Consider the following 22,342-nt stretch of genomic DNA (forward strand, 5'->3'; position numbering starts at 1 on the left):
TTGGTGGTGTTTTTATCCCCTGTCCGGGAATGACCCATGTAAACATTCAACCCAACCACGAGCCTGTGGATCTCTGGTGAGCTCTGATGGTATCGCAGGAGTCTTTGGAGCGTTATCTCATTTCTATTAGCTTGTGTCTGTTGTTGATAAACTGCCGGCCCTGCTTGCACAGTCAATTCTGAAGGGTGGGCAGAGGCAGAGGCAGTGGCAGGCAGGGCTGGATAATGTATAGAGGGAGGGAGCACAGGATATGTTTTTGTTGGCACAGTGCTGCTCTCCCTGGCCAGGTGCCCTCTTATCCCTCATGTCCTGCATGTATCACTCTTCTTATCTGATCGCAAGGTTGTATCCTGCTGATTCCTTTGAGGTTGCCAAGGTCTTTGCATTAAACTATGCTAAATCTTTCACAGATTTAATTTGGTGGCACAGCAGCAGAAGTCATAAAACATGCAGCAGAGATGCACTTCAGTCAAGCTGATGGCCCTGTACTGCATTGTTGCGGCACATGATTCTTATGAACCTCTAATGCCGGTAGAAAGGATGATGACAGCAGATTGTAACACAAACCGCACATGGGGCAAGATGTATCACATTAGAACTAGTGTAAGAAAAATACTTCCCTCAATTAATACAGGAAACTACGCAATTCACTAGCTACATACAGACACAGTGATAGTGTTTTCACTGAAGAATGTTTGTTATGTAAGTACTGAATATTCTTCATGGGTGATTTGCTTCTTCAAATTGGCACTTGTCTTAATTGACCACATGGTGTCGCTGTTACATCATACAACGAAAGCACCTTGGTAGTGCGCTGTGCTTTACGGTAAAGTTGCATGAATCTCAAACGAGTGAATTGGTTGGTGTTTTTTGGTGGTCATTTGTATTGTGTAGATAAAGTATTCAAAAACTATAGTATTCCGCTCCGTTTCATATTTCAAAAATATAAAATAAATTTCCAGATAGGCGCCTTCGTCTGTCACTATTTTTGTTTTTGCGCTTTTACTTTGTTCTTTACAGCCACAAGGTTGGCAGCGAGAATCTCGCGAGAGTTGCAGCAGCTGAGTTCCTTGTAGCAGAGCAGGAGATTTGTTATGTCATCTAAACAGGTAAATTACCAACATACAGGTAACATTACACGTTCTCTATGAGACTTTGAAACAAATACGACCACGTAGGATGATGTAAAGTTTAAACTTCGTGTCCATCGATGTGAAAATGGGCGGAGATACACAGAAGTGTCGCGTGCGTATGTGTGTGCATGTGTGTCTGTGTGTGTTAGCTTTAGTGACAGCCACTCCACTTTAACGTGTTAATTAAGTCGAGACTACCGTTACTAAAGCTCAGCACCACGTCAATGTGTCTCTATATCTGGATTTAAAGTTTCGTTGTGTACTTTTGATCACAGTGACAGTCAGTACTGAAACAGTGAACCTGTCACTAAGAGCCACTGCATTCAGTCACATTACACACTCAAAAAAGCTTATTCTTAATTAAAAACCTGAACCAGGTAACTATGACTGATTAATATAAACTTTTTAAAACACCGTGTTGGTGTTTTCACGTTTGAATGTTGTCTTATTGTAATCCCACATGTGACCCACTGCAACCATATGGAAGTGTGGTTTGTTACATTTTTATAAACAATCTTGACAAATGCCTAAATGTCACAAATTCCAGAATCTAAGGTGATGTTTTGTAAAGCTTATTTTGTCTGAAAATTTGAATATTATTGCAGTTTTTACATTTAATTTTTAATTTTTAAATTGTCTGTCAGCGAGCCCTAATTTCTCTTTCCTTATCTTCACCTAAAGGCATGTAAGGGCTCGATCACCTGCTCCTAGAACTCCATCTCTGCCTCTACCTGCTGTCTCCATGACGACCCCTCCGTTAGTATCAGCCTTTAGTGGGCCGCAGCAGCAGCAGCAACAACAACAGCAGCAACAACAACAGCAACAACAGCAGCAGCAGGCGGCCCAGGCAGCTCGTGATGTCAACACGGCCTCACTGTGTCGCATTGGCCAGGAGACGGTCCAGGATATCGTCCTCAGGACCATGGAGATCTTCCAGCTTCTCAGGAACATGCAGGTCTCTCTATCGCCCTCTGTGCCTCTGAAAATCCTCCAGCACAAACCGCATGTATTTCTTCTCAGTGCAGTTAAAGTAGACATACTGTGCATTAGAATACATCTCTTTTTATAAACTATTACCAGTAAGGAAACAACACAGTCTTTCTTGTGCTTTTGGCAGCGAGTGGCGATCAATGGCTGTTCCTTTTCATTAGTGCCGCCACAATCCGGGGATTGCACTTCGCCTACCACAACATTCCCTCTGCTTTGCCTTTCAGCTGCCTAATGGAGTGACTTACCACCCCAACACTCACCAGGACCGGCTGGGAAAGCTCCAGGAGCACCTGCGCATGCTGTCGGTGCTTTTCCGCAAGCTGCGCCTCGTCTACGACAAATGCAACGAAAACTGCGCCGGGCTGGACCCCATACCTCCAGAGGTGAGACACGGCAGCGGCCATCGTGGTTCTGTAGTCGTCCCATGTTGCTCCACTGGCAGCTCTCCCATCCACAAAGCACAAGAGATCACTTAACCACTTGACGTGTGTGTGTGTGAGTGTTGGACAGCACTCTTCATCATCACACTCACGCACAACTTAAATACATTTTTAGCCTATATATCAAAATCTGAGCAGGGAAAATAATATTCTGCTCCATTTCCCATGACCTCACCTTTAACTGGACCAGCAGGCGTCCTCTGATGATGTCAGTGTGTTACAGTGTGAGTGGGAACACTTAGTACACTCAACATTCTCATTTAACCCTTTTACTGGATAAATCACGGCCCTTTTAATTATTTTATGATCTCTGATTTGTGCTTTTAAGGGACATTGTACTGAATAACCATGTAAAGAAAAAGCAGGAATGTTCCTTTAAATGGATTAACATGTATATGGGGTAGTTCACACTGATAGCCTGGGTTTATTACATTTCCAGCTCATTTTGAGAAGTTAATCTGATATCAATCAATTCCAAATCATCTCACCCATATCATAAACACTTAACTCTGCATTTAGATTTTCCAGGATGTGAATTTAATCGCTGTGTGTGATGGAAATACATGACATGATTCACTGCTTCCCCAGATGTTGTCAACACACACACACACACACACACCACATTTTCAGCATTTCTCACACAAACTGCCGCTAAAATCACAGTGGAGAAGCCGTTAGATTGAACAGAAGTAGGTCGTTGTTACTTGCCACTCTCTTCACCACACACACACACACACACACACACACACACACACACACACACACACACACACACACACACACACACACACACACACACACACACACACACACACACACACACGCACACACACACACAGTTCTTTACCCTAGGGGACTCTTATCTCCCCTACTCCCTCTAGGCCTGTCTTTTCTCCGCTCACAGCAGATTCATTGGCCGCTTCAGGTGAGTCTCCAGAGTGTCTTTACTGCCGGTTACGCTCGCCATCCCACCCCCTCAAACTACAGCGCTCCCGACTCAAACGCATTCCCCTCCCCTCCCCTCCCCTCCCCTCCCCGCCTGCCTGCCTGCCCCGACACGCACAATACATACACCTGCATGAACGTGAGTCATTAACGTGAGTCAGTCCAGCGTATAGGCATACATGTTGCGATCTGTAGCACCTCAGCACAAAGTCCCTTCGACCACGCCGGGGCTGTAGCTGGACTCTCCGCCGCTGTTTGATTGGATTTATTACTGCGGCAGTCCCTTCCCAATTTCTACAGATTGGCTCAGCGCTAATCTCCCTCACCAGACTCCCAGGAACGCAGGATGTGGGAGGAGAGACTTAAAACTGGAGCAAATTTGCGACGGCGGCCTCTGTGTACACGTTCCACGCTGAATAATGCAGCGGCTCGGAAGCGCAGCGGCCGTTTCTCCCCCAAATTACAAATCATCACACGAGGAGCCACCCTGACGTTTTGCCTTCCCGTTACTGTGTAAATCTTAATCGTGTCGTTACTCAGACTACCTACCTACCTCTTCTTCGCCCTTCTTTCCACCCTGTTTAAATATTTGTTGGTTTCCCCTGGAGGCAGAGACCCGGTGCAGTGCTGACCGGCCAATAGCGCAGCTCAGCGTGTTTGTCTGGAGCTGAGGGTTGTTGATTTTGGCCCCGGCCTGCGTGCCATTTATCATCCCGGAGAATTCAGGTGCTTGCCTGACAGCCGCTCACTATTGGGCTGCCTGAAACAGGAAGTGGAATCAATGACTCGGGCACTGTGACCTCATTGCAGCCTAATTAGCAACAGACCCGTTTAATGAACAGCTGGACCTAATGCGCACGTCAGCTTGTTTCCCTTTTTCCTTCCAGCGGCTGTTGCAACCCCAGTGCTCTTGAGTTCTTTCTCCTTCATTCCTTTTCCTAAACTCTTCCTCATGCGCTCTCTCTTTCTCTCCCCCCTCACCCTATATCTCTCCTTGTCTTCCAACCTTCTCTCTTTCATTCTGCCAGATATTCTCTCTCTTTCTTTGTCACTTTCTCTCTATTAATTCTCTCTTTTCACTACTTGCTTCCTTCCCTCCTCATCTTTCTTTTCCTCTCTCTCGGTCTGTTTCTATTTGGCCCAGTGAGGCAACCTGGAGAACTTCATTAGCTCATTCTTCTGTGTCAGGCAGGAAACCACATCCATCTTTCTGTGGAAGAGGCTGGATTATGACTCACACTGCATCAGGGTTTTTCCTGCACAGGGAATTATCTGGCAGCAACCAAAGCCTTCCACGTCGGTGCCAAAGTGAAGAAAAAAGGGGGAAAAACAACACTTACATTCAAAATAAAATCACTTTTGGCACAGTGTAGGCATCCAACCAGCAGATGGCACACGTCAAAGAACTAAAATGGACTCCTCCCTATAAGACGATCTCCATTCTCCATCTGGCCCAAGGAGAGAGGAAACATTTGCTGCTATTAAAGCTGACATGAAAGCCGACACCACGATGTGTAAAAATGTTCATCAACTGCAGCCGACCCGAGTGCATGAACGTAAACAACGCTAACGCAGGGAAGTGAAGCCTTGAGTGGCATTTAATCCGTGCTGATGGCTCCGCTAGACGACCTGCTGGGGTAGAGGCGATGATCAGGTTCAGACAGGCGCCGGTCCGTCCACACAGCTGTTCTTCAGACAGGATTCGCCTCCAAAGTGCGTTTTTTCAGCCGTTGCATCACACACATGCACTAGACACTTCATTCATCTTTCTCCCCCGACTCAGCACATTTCAATGCCCCCTCACAAACTGCCAAAGTCCGCCCACTGCCTCTAGAATTCCTGGCTCGCCTCAGGAATTATTCAGTCTAGAAACGTTCCTCTTCCCTGCTTGAAGACTTCTTGAGCTCACCCTTTCTTCCTCTAATATAATATAAATAACCTGCGCATGTATTGCTGTCTCATCTCAGGCCTGTCTCACTCTTCCCCACCCGTCTTCCTGCCCTTTTACGTCCAGCCTCTTCCCCCCCCTTCTTCTTCTTCTTCCCATCTGCATCGTCTGCGTCTCTTTGTTTCTCCTTGTGTGTATTAGTCTCGGATGTTGTCCAGCCCCAACAACACTCATCACTCATCGACTCATCACTCATTCCTTCCAGATGAAGCAGCTTATTGTAATCATCGTCTGGTCTCCTCAGGGCCTCTCGCTCCAGCTGTAGGCCTTTAGATCAAACCCTGCAGTCAAAAGGACTTATCTAAGGAACTCTACAGAGTTTAGATTAGCTGCGTGCCAGAACCTTTTTTGGAGCAACGTTGGTTTTCCCATCTCGTAGCAGATTTTTATTGGCTCGTAATTGTTGAGAGAGCCAATCGCACCTAATCTGTGTTTATGATCTTGTCTGGTATGACGGTTTTTGTTTTGGGAAGGATGCTCTGGGTTTTCTTTTCCCTACAAGAGCAATTTGTCCGCCTCGTCGTTACAAAGTCTCGCAGATCGTCGCCGCGTTTTTCTATCTAAACTCGGTAAGCATTTATTATATTGGGGTCATGAGGCTGAAAGTTGTGCAGCAGAATTGTTGTGTAGAGGAATGTAGAGGTGTCAGCAGCATCAGTCTAGTTAAATCGCCTCGTTATCCTCATAAGTCAACCTGTTTTCCCCCTTTTTGCTGTGTGATCGCACACGTTTACCTAAATCCAATAACAGGAACAAATTCACACGTTTACATCAGAGGTGCCTGTTGTATCAGGAACAGTGTGATCCCGAGGCGTTCACACTTTCACATGACGTGTGAGTGCAACAAGCCACCTGGCTCCTGGTCCCGGAGCCACTGGACCACTGGGGGGCAGTGTGATGCAGTGTGATGCAGTGTGATGCAGTGTGATGCAGTGTGATGCAGAGCAGCAGGTTAGGCAGTCGTCAGCTCACAGAAATGCCGCCTCGCCCCGCAGGCTCTCGCACATCAGCCTCACTGTAGTGTCAAGAAGACAAGGTCAAGCACACGGAGCGTTTAAAAATGAATTAATCTCACACCCTCTCCTCCCTCTCTCTCTCTCTCGCTCTCTCTCTCTCCTTCTGTGTCGTTGCTGTGCTTTGAAGGGAGACGGCTGAGACTGGGCCTGTGCTCCAGATTTCAAACCGACACCCTTCATGGGCACAAGATTATGAGAGGGTGCAAGGATATCTGGAGTGTAGGACTCATCTCATAGGAAGCTTTCCCTCCCTCTGACCTGCGGCTACGCTCAGTGGGCGCTCCATAGGGGGAAATGTGACCGTGCAATATGTGTGAATGAGATGAGGCCTGTCACTACCGGTTACATCTTTAATCGATTAATCTGGTGATGATTTTCATTAATAATGGAGTAATTGATATTTGTACGTACACACTCAGACTGTTCTTTGCTGTAAGAGCGACAGGAAGGAGAAATTAAGGTCGCAAATTCCCAATGATATGGACAGAGGTGAAATGATCATCAGTATACACTCAGTGTGCAGCGAGCGAGCCAGAGTGAGCCAGAAATATAGTGTCAGGCTCCGTATTACTATTTTTTACTATTTCAATTTGATGCTGTTTATGCTGTTGGCGTCCGGTGCATCAATCAAACCCGTGTGCCGCCGTCTTCTCTGCTCCTGAATGGAGGGTTGTGCTGTAATGAAATTTAAGATCCTATTTGCAGTGTTGACACACAGCTGCATTGTCGTTTTGCTTTTTATGTGAAATGTTCCCAAACGACCGATGCTCCCGGCGCTTTGTGATTCTGACCCTCATCCATTCTGCCTTTACCTTCCACCATATTGCTGTCATATATATATATATATATATATATATATAAATAAATATATATATTTCCCCCCTTATCCCTTCCAGCAACTGATACCCTTTGTAGAGGATGACAGCTCTAAACACGAGGATCGCTCATCCAACCAGAGCCGCCCCGTCACCGAGGAGAGGAGAGAAATCATGGAAGTCAATAAGGTACATGCACGCGTACGTTTGGTTCTACAAGTCACCGGGTTAAAGTGTCCAGCGTGACATACTGTACGCTGTGGTCACGGAAACGCTGCACATGGGACTTGTGTTATTGCTTCACTGGTCACAGAATGTCATTTTTACAAACAACACATAAGATTTAAGTTTGTTTTTTCAACGTGGCAAGTTCAACTGTTCTAACCAGTAATTACTCTTTCAGCGCCGAAACGAGACTCTAATATCTAAAGCCCGGCTAGTGGCCCCGTGTGGGCGCAGTGTTTGTTTCTCCCCCGTAATAACAGAGGGAACAGAATAAAGAAGCGTGCTGATCTTTACCCATCTTTTAGAGCTCTGGCCTTTGCTGGCTGAAAATATCACATTTGAACATATCTCTAAATTCCAGAGCGAGCAGGGATGTACTCAACAAAGGTCAAGACAGTCGGCCCCTTACAGTGGGCCGTTGAATTATTGCGAAACGGGCGCTGCAGTTGGGAGAATGATTGGATTCCGCACGCACAAGTGGAAGTTGAGGTCGGAGCTTCTCACTGCTGTAAATTCCACTGATGACCACGATCAATAGAGGCCATTCTCTAGAGATTATGCATGACCACAATAAATCAAATGTCTTTCTCTCCGCTTGTTATCTTGTGTACATAATTACTCAGATGTTTGGGCCTCAGTGTGACGCAAAAGAGGGATCGCAGTTCGTTGACCAAAACTGACAAAGATCCCACCGGGGGCACAAACTCTTAACTGCATTCTAATTTCAAAGTAAATGGATATGTGGCTGAATAATTGGCTTTTTATAAACGGTGCGTTTGCGTACGTTCATGCGTCTTATGTCAAGTTGAATGAGTCATGAAGCAGAGATGAGCTGGGCAGATTGTATGTAAATGTTATGATAGATCATCTGTTGCTTATAGCGTGCGTGTGTGTGTGTGTGTGTGTGTGTGTGTGTGTGTGTGTGTGTGTGTGTGTGTGTGTGTGTGTGTGTGTGTGTGTGTGTGTGTGTGTGTGTGTGTGTGTGTGTGTGTGTGTGTGTGTGTGTGTGTGTGTGTGTGTGTGTGTGTGTGTGTGTGTGTGTGTGCGCGCTCTGTACGTCTACCAACATTGTTCTTCTGGTGTGTTTACATGATTCACTCATTATGTGCGGACAGTGTGTGGCTGGACTTCCTCTGGAGTAATGAGGCTTTATGTTTTATTCATGTATGGGAACATCAACACAAAATAATGGATACACGTAGGACAAGGAAAGAAATGAAAGATATACACTTTTAAATGGGTTTAACTGTGTGACACGGCCGTGAGTCACCTCCCCGTCTGGACACAAGCATCACCTGAGCCTCCCCGTGCCTCTGAGACGGTGACTTCACTCAAACCGGCACCACTCTGGCTTACAGTCACACAGCCAGGCCGTACTTTACATTTCTTGTCTCCTAGCCAACGCTCATCGGCACGGCGTTCTCCTGCCACATGTCCCCCCTCACTCACCGCTCAATCAGATGGCTCGCATCAAAAACAGACGGGGAGATCATTTTATGTCTTTACCTAATAAGCTCATTATTCCACCAGATAGCCGTTTATCATGTAAGTAACGCAGCTCCAATTAGATTCATTCATTTATTCAAGAGTGACATCTGGACCGCTTTGCTGCCTCTGCAGTCTGGACCCAGGTACATGGTGGAGCATGGATGGATAGGAAACAACCTTCCACAGACATGAGATGATGCTACCTACTCTTTTCCTTTCATCTTATGGTTAAAAAAGTGATTTGGAACGTCTCTTCTGTATGTAAGCAACACGGTCAGCACAACAGAAGGTTCCAAAATCCCCCGCGTCTGTAGATTTGAGACTCCTTTTACGCCGCCGTCCTATCACTCTGCTATCACCCCCTTCATCCGCGGAGACGCGTGACATCACTGTGCATTATTTACAACATTGGGTGAATTTAAATGCTGATGGAAGTCGACGAAATCTTGATGGAAGTCAGTCTTTTTTCAAATTTACTTTTTGCCTTTTCTAAGCGGAAATGCGAGGCGAGCGATCCTAAACAAGCGTGACATATCAGCTGGAGAAGTTGAAGCATCCTTGGTCTTATCTCTTCAGTCATGCATCAGTCTCCGCTCTACCTCTCTCAGCCATCCTCTAACAGAAGGCGTTTTTATTTATTCTACCGCGGCCGAATTCCATCAGTCCTCTGTTATTCCTTTTGAAGACCCTATCTGAATGGGAGCGGCTTAAATCGGAAAATCCACAGCTGTCTACACATCTATCAATTCACTCTTTCATCAATCTTTAACCTGTCTCTCTCTACTTCCCCTGTACATCAAGAGGCCTCTGACAGTCTGCTACCCCATAAATAGTTTCCCTCATTTTTACTTTCGCATTTTGCCTTTTTCTTTGTGTTAGTTTGCGATCTCGTTTTGTCACTTTCATTCTTTACCCTCCGCTTCCCTTCTGCACCCTTTTAGATGACAGCATTGATTGCACTCCTGACATGTTTCCCACCTTAACTGCCCATTTTCTCTCTTGTTTGCTTGACAGGATGCTTTCTCTCCCCCCTCATCTTCTCCGTCCCAAATCTTTCATCTCTCCCTCCTCTGACGGTTTCATTGTCACATCTCCGGCATTTAGCGCTCTCTCTCTCTCTCCTTCTGTCCTGCCTTTCCTCTCTCCTCCTCCCACCCTCTTCCCACCTCCTCCTCTCCGTCCGTCCCTCTTCCACATCCATCCTATCTGGCTGGAGTGACTGCAGAAGATGCAGCCAGGCCACAAACATCTGCTCTCCGCTGCATCTCTACACTGCTAATCAGACTAACTGCTCTAACTGCCTAAAGCTTGCCGTCCTTACTGCTGCCTTAATGTGCAGCTGGCAGCCGGGGCGGAATCACAGCTAAAGATGTCGCAAACGCAGGTGGAACACGCTGGAAAGGCCAGATTGCAAGGCCGTGTTTCAAATAAGTTCAAATTTACATCTGGATTTATCTCTGCATGGCTTCATGATGACCATATTTGAGCCATACTACTCATCAAGTAGGTGAAGGGAAGTACAACACAACACAATTATCCATCTAAATAATGACAGCATTTGGTGTATTGCATTATTGAGCAAGTAAAAGAAGTCAAATATATGCTTTAGATATTGTCCAGTGAGCTGTTTGCTTTAAAAATACATTTCATGCTGTGTGTGTTATAGATTGCGTGAGTGTGAGGAAGTCTTGCCTTGAGCACAATAGAGTAGCTTGTCTCCATCTCTCTTTCTCTCTCTCCCTCTATACATATATACATACAGTGCTTGGATCATTGAACGGAGCTCTATCTGCATGCTAATGCTTTGCATAGGAGGAAGGTCACACGTATATGCAAGCTTATTTATCACTGGCATATACAAGTTACAACACAAATAAGACTCCAATGCACTCAGCCGTAAGAGACAAGTGTATAATACAGAATGTTACTGAATGAACATGAGGAAAGAGGTTTTCATTTAGTTTCTTGTGATATTAAATACAGATTTCCAGTCTTTCAGTGGAGTATTGGGGTACGTGGGGATAAACACTGACTTATTTATCCACAACAATATCTGCAGGCTTTCACCGTACACTTTGAGGGAATGGGGGCTTTGTGGAAAGGAGATAGATGCTTGTTTGTTTTGGAGTGCGGTTGAGCGCAGGGTTCAGTGCGATGCTTCACTGTAGTGTTAACATTTAAAAGCAGCCAGGGGAGCCGTGCAGCGCTCTTAAAAATAACCAATTCTCATCTCTGCCGCTGACTCTCCTGACCTTGGACCATTATCATTGCGGCACACTCAGACGGGCTGGCATGCAGAGAGCCCCGGCACAACGACAACATGCAGAGAGGAGACAAAAACACAGACACACACACACACACACAGACACACAAACAGACACACTGAAAGCATATGTAAAAGCAAGTGCAAACACAATCTTGTCTGTGCTTTCTCTCTGAAGAAAGAGCACAGTATCCCTCTTACACACACACGTATACACACTCAAAACAAATCCATGACAGAGGAGCCCAAACAAAAAAAGGCCTCCTAAATAATGCATTAACTGTTTTACCGAACCTTTGCAACGCTCCACTGTCCATAAACGCAGCACTCCGGTCACGCAGGGAAAGCGCTCGGAGGGATTGTGCGGCTGTTTACCTCGCCGCCGTCTACACAGGATCTGGTTCCTCTGAGCCGGGGGTGATATTTACACACACACTGTGTTAATGTCATATTGAAGGGGCTCGTTTCTCGGGGCGATATTAAACATAAAACCACACTGGAATAGAGTCTGCGGTTGCCGTGTCGGGGGGGGGTGTGTGTGTGTGTGTGTCACGTCCCGGCTCAGACACGTTACACAGGAACTCAAACTCAAACACACCGCGTGCATTTAAATTGTTTATATGCAAATCAATCTGCAATCTGTTGGCTGTTGTCTCTGCTTAGCTTCTAGCTTCTTGTCTTCCCGCGGCCAAGATATGAGCCGTCCAAAAAATGTAGAACCGCTGATGTTTTGTGAGAATTTGACTCGGAATAGGAATGAGGAAGTTCTGGTTTTCGACGGTTGGTTGTTGAGGGGAATAATCATTTTCAACACAGTATATATGCTGAATATAATTATTTAAATTTACCACAGCCATCAGGTGTTGGAAACGCTTGAAAATGCTTGAAAAGTTCTTGAATTTGACTTTGGAGAAGGTGGAGGAACCCTGTTTGGTGTTAACCATGTTAGTCAAGACAAACATGCCCCAAAGTACACTTCGCTTTAAAAGTTAATATCCCTTAATGGAACAACAACCTTAGAAACGGCCACCTTGACACTGAGAAAAGATGGAGTTAGCCACCGAGGTCCAAACCTGCAGAGAGTGGTCGGCTTTTACAATTGTCATTTGTATAATCTGAACCAGTGCAGTCCTCTTAGAGCCATTAGTGCAAATGGTTCCTCAGGCGTCTCTGCACCGGCCTCAGCACTCAGCCAAGCTGCTATTTGCCTGTTTGTTGCACTTATTCAGCCTAAATGCAGGACCAGAACATGACCCAGGCCCAGAATCCTCCCCTTTCATTTCTCAAGACGCTGAACCTCAACCGTTCCCCCGCAACCCCCTAAGCCAGTGATGTTGAACAGGTAGTGGAAGTGAAGATCAGCTTGTGGTGGAGGAAGAGGAGGACAGGGGTGGGGGGAGTAGTGGCTAGAGGAGGAGGAGGAGGCAGATAAATGACTCCTCCACGCTTGTGTCTGGCTGCTTTATGGGCCGTCCTGGCTGTGAGTGATAGCTTTGCTCTCGTTATCTGTCGATTGGGGTAATTGCTGTTTGTCGGAGTCTGGCTGACGGATGGTGATGCAATCTGCCCAGAGTTGGAGGAAGGCAGAAGAGAGGAGAGGCATCACTCTCTCCTCACCCCTCCACAAGTGTCTTCACCGGGGAACATGCCGTACGTGTGTGAATTTAAACACGCCTAAATGCACGGCGGTATGTAATGGATGCCTGAATGTAATTCTGATCATTTAACTCCTTGTTGGCTGAATGCAAAGATAATGTACGCATGTTTGTCTAATGCTATCTCTCATGCATGTAGCTTATAATTAGTTTCTGCCTTTAAGTGTGTGTGGGAAGAAATGGAGTGGATTTGAGCTTGTGTGAAAGTCAACAGTGTTCCCCATAAATGTTTAAGATGCGTTAGCCATAATTCATTGGCGCCTAATGGCTTGGCGATTGCTCAATCTCTGTGCCGCAGACCTCCGGTGCCGTCGAATGTGATTGTGCATATCAATTGAAAAGTCCCCAGTCATTCACGCTGACGTTTCTGCTCCAATAAAAAAAGAAGACCAAAATTCTGCTGCACCCAAGTGACCGCAAATTACAGCGTTAATGAATCCCCGACATTACTGCTCACGTGCCAATTAATGAAGGAAAACAAAGAACATGACAAATACATTTAGCAGCATGAATTGTTTTTCACTGAATGCTAATTTGGCCGGAGTGTCTGTGTATTGAGCTTCCATATCCACCAGCTGTCTGTAGCAGACGCTGTCCAAGTGAGCGAAACCCCAGCCTCTTCCTGGCCTCTGGGCCGACCGATTGGCTGGCTGATTGACTGACTCGCTGGCTGACTGGCTGGCTGGCTGAGTGACGGAGCATTTTGCAGAAATGGAGGATGCATGATTCATGGCGGCTCTCTGCACTACTTGATAATCATTCCATCTGGGGTGTCTTGTCATTGGCACATCACTCATCGTTTGTTCTCTACATCTGTCCCCTGCTTTCCGTCTCCCCCGGGGGGCCTTGGAGATGACCCTCTACCTTGTGAGGGGTGGGACGGCGTGACATGGCAGACCCCACCCTCCCCCCCTCGGCCACTTGTCCCACCCCTTTGCTGCAGCCTGCCACCGCCGCTCGCCTGGCGTTTGATTTAATACCAGCCTAAGTGTGAATAAATTCCTGTCACAGCCCATTAAGGAGGCCTTGGAGAGATCTGGCCTGTTATTAATTCTCTACAGCTCTCTCTGCCCCCCCCTCCTCCCCCTTTTGGTTCCTATCTCCCCCTGTCTGCTGCTTCCTCTGTCTCCCTTGCCCCCTCGCTCCCCTCCTCTCTCTCGCTCACGCCGCACTCCTTTGCTTTTCTAATACCCCGTTAATTACCGCATCTGTCCTCTCTTTATTCAAATGAGAAAGAGAGAAATTAAAAGCCAGGCGACGTTTGTAATTTCAAGTAGGGAAGACGGTCGAGCCCGGCGTCGCCCCTCGTCTCCTCTCCAGACCTGTGCTTGCTCGCCGCAGGCTCCGAGTGTATAATGAATTCCAGCGGCACCGGCGGTGAGTTTTATCTGAAGAGCGGGCGAGCGGGGGGAGTCTGCTCAGGCCCGATGATAAACAAACACAAGCTCCTCGCCATAATAAGAGCAGGACGGAAGGGATGCGAGCGGCTCCCCGTTCCCTCTCTCTGCCTCCTTCTTCCCCCCAGACGTTTCCTTCCTTCCTTCCCTCCTTCCTTTCCCCGCTCGCCCTCTGTCTCTGCATTCAACCTTCTAGAATTAGCAGGCAGGGCACAGCAGGTTCTCATACCTCTGTCTTATTAGCGGCCTCATATGTGGCCCATTAGAGGCTCTCTGTATGCTGAGGGCTTTTTAATTGTTCAGCCGGGGTCAGGGGTGCAGCGGAGCCACAGAGCTCAAATCTGAATGCATACTTTGCTTCCATTTTGTTGTCAAGTATAACCCCAATTATTTCTCCTTGTGTTGTCGTGTTTTAAGGGCAATAGAAGCAATCATGTGCATTCTTTTGTTGGATTTACACACTATTGTTTGCATGTAAGTGTGATTGAATGAAGTTCCTGCCCTGGATCCCTCGGGTCTATCCACATTTGTCCATATAGGCCACGCCCACTTTTTTGTTCAGCTGCGTACCTATCTGCTGAGAAAAGCATTTACTGCATATTTGAACTTCTGAATCTCCTTTGCGTGCGTGTGTGTGAGTGTGTGAAGAGATCATTATTAGGACCGCAGGGTCGATCGTCTCATATTGCACTTATACTTCCTTTACAAAGCGGTTGAGGCTCTAAACAGCATCTCCAGCCGCTGGTTGGACGCTCTAAATTGGAATCACTCCTTTTATCTACCCGGAAATCTGCCTGCCCATCTTTGTTCACCACTAATTAGAGCCGATACCGGTTTTGGTTGGAGGCGTGCCAGAGGGGAACTGATTCCCAGCGTACGTGAGCGATTGTACCAATTTAACGCATCGGCGAGCCAAGGTGCTTTTGACAACTTAAGAACTGTTGTCGGCTCCTGAAGAACTCCCCCTTTTACATCAAAGGCATTTTTTATTTCCCTGCCACGCGGCGTGTTTACACAGCGGTGTGTGAGGAGGCGTGCTGCCTGGCCCCACACGCTCTAAAGGCTTCTGACACACATCTGAGGCAGAGACGAAACAAAGACACCCTGCCTGCTCTGACATAGAGGCCGCAGCCTCATACCCACGCGTTTTTATAGGCCATCAGCTGGGACTGAAGCAGCTGATATTAATTTGCACCGATGAGGGGCAGGACTGTTCTCTGATCACTGATAGAGTTCAGCTGGTGTCTTTCCACCTCCCTGTCTAGTGTTAACTACTTTTCTTCTGTGTCGTTTCACATTATTACACATAACTTCATTTCTGAACTTATTTGTTGTGGTTTCTTTGTGTGTATGGGTTACTTGGGTTGTTACCAGCATCTGGTGAAGATTTCATGTCAATAGCACCTTTGGAAATACATTTACTGAGGAAATTGGACGTCTTCAATACTTACTCTACCCTCTGTATAAACATTATCAGTACATTCACAAGGAGACCTGTGCATGCAACACACCTTATCCTCCTACATCTGCAATTATTTTGGAAGTCATGCAGTGAAATACGTGTTTGTGTGTGTGTCGATGGTTTAAGACGTCTCCCACCTGCTACCCTGCACACATTGATGTGTTTGTTGTTGCTTGGATGTGAGCGTTGTGTGATTGTGAAGTCACCTGCCTGGCCGCCCATCATTGCCTTTAAAGCAACAGCACTCCAACCTTGTTGCCCCTCATTTATTATCAGTGGGACCCAAATCACAAGGAAGAGCCTAATCAATACAGCTACCTGGCAGAGACTCAAGTGCTTAGGAGAGAGAGAGGTGGGGTTGCCTGGCGTCAGATGCTTCTAAAAGGCTAAATCGATACCAACTGTTCTGCAACAGTCGGCTGACGCTGCAGGCTTTCCGCCTGGATGCTGTGGATGTATTGAGAGAACCCCGTCGGTAGGTGTGTGTGCGCAGGGATGACAACGCGGCTATTGTATTCCTGCCACCCCCTGGAAGAGAGGGCTTTTATCTGCCTCAGAATCCCTTTAAAGGGCTCCACTCCCCTGGGTCTCCCCACGCCAAACACACAGCCTGCTGACACTTAAACCCCTCCTGGTGAGATAAAGCTATAAAGTTTATAAAGTCAATTAAGCCTTTTTTTCCCCCAACTCATGTCAGGGAAATTAAGGGTGCTTGGCCAGGTTCCCTGTGGGTTTACAGTCAGATGGTAAACCAGGGCCCACTTAGCAACACGGGGGTTCAGAGTCAAGGTACCGAGCGCTAAGCAGCTTACTTAGCCTACAATCCTGCTCAGAACGCCTTTTCTCACACTAGGTCATGTGTTTCCCCTCACACTGACGTCTGACATCGTCGCCGCAGCCTCTGTCCTCGTTTTCAACATCGGAACGTTGATTTTCCTGATGGCGTGGCACAGATTCCACACACTTCCTCTGTAGAATGACAAAGCAGAGGAAAAGTGATAAAAGCCCCAAAAGTTTAGTTCTCTAATTCTTTTTTATTTAAATAGCATTGTCCTATATCCTTCAGCACTTTTTTTCATGTTTGCATAATTTAGCGATTGTTGCTTTCTGGAAAAGCACATTTCCAAGTTCTGTCACACTTATTATAAACAACAGGATTGAATAGAAGTGTGACAGGCGTTTGTGCCAGGACATTGTAGGACGGCTGTGGGCCACGCTTTTGCATTAGCCTCCATAACTGCCGTGCTAAAAATACTTAAATGTTGAACAGAGAGAGTGTGTGTGTGTGTGTGTGTGTGTGTGTGTGTGTGTGCGGAGGGGGAGTGTGTGATGTGGTGACTCCTGTGTGTTTGGGGATGACAGACAAGGCCGCTCCATCTGATACTTCAGCTCCGAGCACCCGGGGAGTTTTGTGGCGGGGAAGAGATGAGACATCAACCTGGAGTGATAGATGATACACAAAGTCAGACTCCTCTCCTCTCCTCTCCTCACCTCACTCCTCACTCCTCTCTCCTCCCCCTCCCTTTCCTAATCCCTTCTCCTCGCTTGCAGACACTTATACTTGTAATTCCCAGCCAGATCCGTCAGAGTCAAAGCTGTGATTTGAGTCGCCTGTGACAGTGCGGATTAGCAGAGAGCAATCCTGAGTGAAGGCCGATTTTTTTTGCTCTGTTCGCTGCCCTTTTCCCCCCTCTCTCTGTGTGTGTGTGTGTGTGTGTGTGTGTGTGTGTGTGTGTGTGTGTGTGTGTGTGTGTGTGTGTGTGTGTGTGTGTGTGTGTGTGTGTGTGTGTCATTCCTCCCCAGCTGTTATCTCAAAGACCCCCTCATCAACAAGCAGAGCCCTATGTGTTAATGTGACTGGCGGTCATGTTTGTAACGGCGGATGAACGGGGGTTAAACACCTGAGAGGTGAATCACTCCTCTTATTCATTTAATATTCGGCGGAATTAATGAATACACAGATGCCGGTTGTGGGCCCTGAGCTGTCTGCTTTGTTTGACGGCCCACATTTGAGACTTCCCCGTGCGTTCGGATTACAATGTTGTGCCGAGTCGTCGCATCCGACGTGTCAGGGAATGGCGAGCTCGTCTGAGTTTCTCTCTCTCTCTCTTTAACGAGGCCGTGTGTTTCCAAAGGGCTGATGGGAAATGCTAATGAATTACGGGGTCAGGGGAGGGAACGGTGTTAGGTGTCTTGTGAGCCGTGACCTGCTTTGTGTCACCGCGCGGCAAATCTGAGAGGATCAGGATTTTAATCTGCAGCAGAGATTTTCAGCATTTTTTTTCCTGTTTTTCTACTTTCCTGCTCGGAGTTTGTTCACGTCTCGTCCCATCCTGTCGACCGCAGCCTCTTTGATCTGATTTTGAGGAGAGAGAGAGAGAGAGAGAGAGAGAGAGAGAGAGAGAGAGAGAGAGAGAGAGAGAGAGAGAGAGAGAGAGAGAGAGAGAGAGAGAGAGAGGGGTGGCGGCACGATGAAGGGAATGGAGGGAAAAGTGAGACGGCGAGAGGAGGAGGAGGAGGAGGAAGCTGCAACCCTTCATCCTCGCCATTAAAACAAACCGTCGGTGTCTTCGCCGGCAAAGATCTGTTTCCCTTCAGTTGTTGGGTCCTAATGACGGAGCCACCGTCCTCCACTTGTTCATCTAATCACTCCTCAGATACACATAATCCCTCTCAGTCTAATCTCTGCTTATTTGACTCACATTGATAGGCTTCTTCTTCTTCTTCTTTGTTTAAGTGGAGAGAGAGAAAGGCAGAATAAAAGATGAGGACACTAATGAGGAACACCATAATGGAATCTCTCCTCTGCTGCGCTGCTGACGGAGCCGCTCCTGTGAGGGGGAGAGGAGAGGAGGAAGGGAGCAGAGGGGCATTTAGACGCACAAGCAAGCTCACGATCCTGCTGAGGGTCCACGAGCAGAAAGGAACACAGAAGAAGAAACAAGCAACATTTACTTTAGAAGTTTAGGAAGAGCAAGAAGACGAAACGTGTGTGTGAATTGTTAACGAGGGGAAATGCCAGACAGAAGCTGATGACTTATACTTTATATAATATCTGTACTTTCAGCAACAACTGGGTGTTTTTACTGTTGCCGAATCTCTTCCAATGACAGGGTGTGTCTGTGTGTGTGTGTGTGTGTGTGTGTGTGTGTGTGTGTGTGTGTGTCCGAGATCGTCCTCTGACCAGATGTGTCAAAAGCACCCGAGACCTCCCTGCAGTTAAGCATAACTCATCACCTTAAAATTACCTGACCCTCACTTCTAGGTCTCTGAGCACACACACACACACACACACACACACACACACACACACACACACACACACACACACACACACACACACACACACACACACACACACACACACACACACACACACACACACACACACACACACACACACACACACGATCCTTTCGCCCTCTCATACATGCACAGCAGAACATAGACACATAGACAGCCACCCACACACACACACACACACACACACACACACACACACACACACCCTCCCTGTTTACCTTCACGCGTTGTCGACCGGCCACCTTGCCGCTGTGTCTGAAGTGGCCGACAGCGAATTGAAAAGACATCACAACGTTATTACGTGTTCCGTTGTTGAGTGGCAGCTGGAGAAATAAGAGAGTGCATCTGGGGGGTTCCCGGTGTGTGTGCCGCGGAAATCCAACAGCGATGACATTCAGCGCGTGTTCTCCCTTAGACCTTCTCTACCATGGTTATAGGTGTGAAGGATTAGTGTTATGCTAATGATGAGGTAGGGAGTGGTATTATGTTTCCCAGCGGTTCTAGAATCATTTCTGTGATAATAGCGCTCTTGTTATTCATATATCCAGATAAGCCACTAAGCCCTCAATAAGGAATGTGCTGCGAGGGTTCGGCTCCTCTGATTTTCCTTTGTGAGAAAAGTGTTTGGTTTCAAAGAAACACCGGGCCTAGCGAAGGTTTCTGTGTGAGTTCGGTGTCAAAAGTAGCAAACGTCGGCCTTTGAAGTCCGACGTACCGCTTTACAATAGAGAACCAAAATGAACAATACATCTCTGGGAGCCGAGAGAGAGACAGAGAGAGAGAGAGGAGATCTGCACTGTTAAAAATGCCACTGTGGTGTTCTTGAGAAATACATTCTAAGTGTTTGACTGAAGTGAAAAAGCCTCAGCTATCGTCTCATTAATGCAGAGCAAATGACCGAGTTATTTCAAGACTCTGCTCATCAGAGTAATGAGGCATATCCCTTGTACTGTAATACACACACACACACACACACACACACACACACACACACACACACACACACACACACACACACACACACACACACACACACAGAATCAAAGTGAAAGTCGAAGAGAGAGAGAGAGCGAGCGAGACAGAAGAAGGGAGAGAGTGACGGAGGAGGAGAGAGAGAGAGAGAGAGAAAGAGAGGGGCGCCCCCCCAGAGAGTGAGACACTGGAGGGCTTCCAAACGTTCCACCCCGGAATATCTTCAAGGACAATCAGCAAAACAGTTTGATATTAAGAGAGCGGCGTGAAATCGATTGCTCAAGGTGTTTATCAGCGCCGCAGAAGAAGAAGGGCTGGTAATTAGTCACGGCTAAGGGGAGCGTTACCGCCAGAGTGAGCTGGGTTTAATCAGAATAGATTCCACTGCACTGCAGATACAGTGGCTCCTGAGTGGATCCTCTCTCTCTCTCCCTCTCTCTATCTCTCTCTCCTTCTCCTATTTGGCGATCCATCACAGGAAAAAGCGGCGGAACGAGTCGCTGTGATTCACCGCTGCCGTCGCTAAAACTAGCCAAATCTCTAAATGCTTTCAAAGCCGCCACACGTTTGGCAGCTCTCACCTGTCTCTCCTCTCCAGCTGCGGCAGCTCGGGAGACGTCCTTGTTTGTTGACGGTGGAGGAGCCACTTCAGGCCGCAACAGCTGCTGACTTTAGAGAAATAAAAGGCCCGAGTGATTGACAAAAAGAGATCGGATCGTCTCGGAGGCCCTCTGAGATGCACCTGAACGCCCCACAGATGTGTTAGCTTAGCGATTAACACAGGTTAACGCTCGATAAAGTCGCAGAGGCGCAGCTGTAAGAACGCAGCCCAAGTATTTGAACTTCAAAGTGGCTTGTCAGCGGTTTATCGTTGGTCGTTAAGTGTTCCTGCGCCGCCTCGACTTGTCTGTGATGTGGAGAACACCTGCCCCAAGTATCAACCGCTTTACATTCTTAACCACTACGAAAACCATAAAGCTGTCTGTGAACGGTAAACGCCAACGTAAACGCAGCGGCGTTACGAGCCGCTTGTTAAAACGCTCTCACTCACTCTTTCTCCTGTCCTTCACCCCGGGCAGAAGCTGAAGCAGAAGAACCAGCAGCTGAAGCAGATCATGGACCAGCTCCGCAACCTCATCTGGGAGATCAACGCCATGCTGGCCGTCAGGAGCTGAACCACACACACACACACACACACACACACACACACACACACACACACACACACACACACACACACACACACACACACGTGACAGGGTCTGCGCCTGCACTTTGGAGAGGAAACTGGGACTTTTTGGCAATAGAAGCGTCTCAGCAGGAGGGACAAAAGGACCCGGACATGAAGTAGAACTATAAGTATTTAACTCTGCATTACAATTGAAGTAATCTAAAGACTTGACCTAACATGTGGTATGTATATGTAGGTAATAGCTCCCATAGCGTTTACGCCTATAGAGACATATTCTATTTAATCTTGAAGTTGTAGCCTTGGGTTTGATGTAAACTCATCAGTGTTCCTCACTGGATTTGATATCAGGTTGCCTTGTTCATTGTAATGATTCTGATGAACCATAAATCTCGCTGGGCTTTCTAAAAATCAATGGCGTCTTCTGCTCTGATTTTCTTTGTTTTGTTGTGTTAAGTGTGTGTGTGTGTGTGTCTCCTGCAAGAGAGAGACGAGCGAGAAATGAAATCCACGGAGGACGTCGCTCGACACAAACACAGAATAGGAGCTCAGTTCTGACTACACGTACACAAACACGCACACACACACACACACACACACACACACACACACAGACACAGACACACACACACGGTCACGGATACGCATGAGAATATTGGCGTCTGATATGGGCCCCTTTAATAATTCAAAGCGAAATCGGGGTCATATCCAAGATGTGTTATGAGGCTATTGTCCTCAGGGAGACGCAGAAGGACAGATGCAGCGTCTCAGCAGCACAGAGGCTTTCAGCAGTGTAAAAACAAAATCAATGCGCTGAGTAGTGACTAATAAACCTCCCCTCAGTGCTCTAATACAACCCTGTTATTATATCTCCGAGGGCAACGCAGCATTGAAGGACTATTATTACTGTACAAATGGAGTGTGTTCATCGGGCTGAGCCGGAGGTCAGGGGCTGACCGGCTGTCCGTGTACAGGCGCTGTCAGGAATGATACAGTGAATGAGAATGAAGGACGACTCGCTAGCACCTTTACAGTACATTCAGCGGGTTAGATAAGAACCTGAACGCCTCGCCATTTCTCTCAGTTAATACATTTCTAAAG

At 47.2% G+C, this 22,342-nt stretch overlaps 1 protein-coding gene across 1 annotated transcript; it reads left to right on the forward strand.

Annotated features, from left to right (window-relative positions):
* Window positions 1-1,020: 1,020 nt before the first annotated feature.
* med30 (mediator complex subunit 30) lies at window positions 1,021-21,656 on the forward strand. The gene is made up of 5 exons (XM_076139443.1): window positions 1,021-1,109; window positions 1,815-2,088; window positions 2,348-2,506; window positions 7,369-7,476; window positions 21,132-21,656. The coding sequence occupies exons 2-5, from the start codon at window positions 1,876-1,878 to the stop codon at window positions 21,225-21,227; spliced, it is 576 nt and encodes a 191-aa protein (XP_075995558.1). The 5' UTR covers window positions 1,021-1,109; window positions 1,815-1,875; the 3' UTR covers window positions 21,228-21,656.
* Window positions 21,657-22,342: the final 686 nt, after the last annotated feature.

Source organism: Genypterus blacodes, unplaced genomic scaffold (assembly GCF_046128005.1).
Source record: "Genypterus blacodes isolate CSIRO-AG114 ecotype Tasmania unplaced genomic scaffold, CSIRO-AGI_Gbla_v1 ptg000438l_1, whole genome shotgun sequence".
In the NCBI taxonomy this organism is placed as follows: Eukaryota; Metazoa; Chordata; class Actinopteri; order Ophidiiformes; family Ophidiidae; genus Genypterus; species Genypterus blacodes.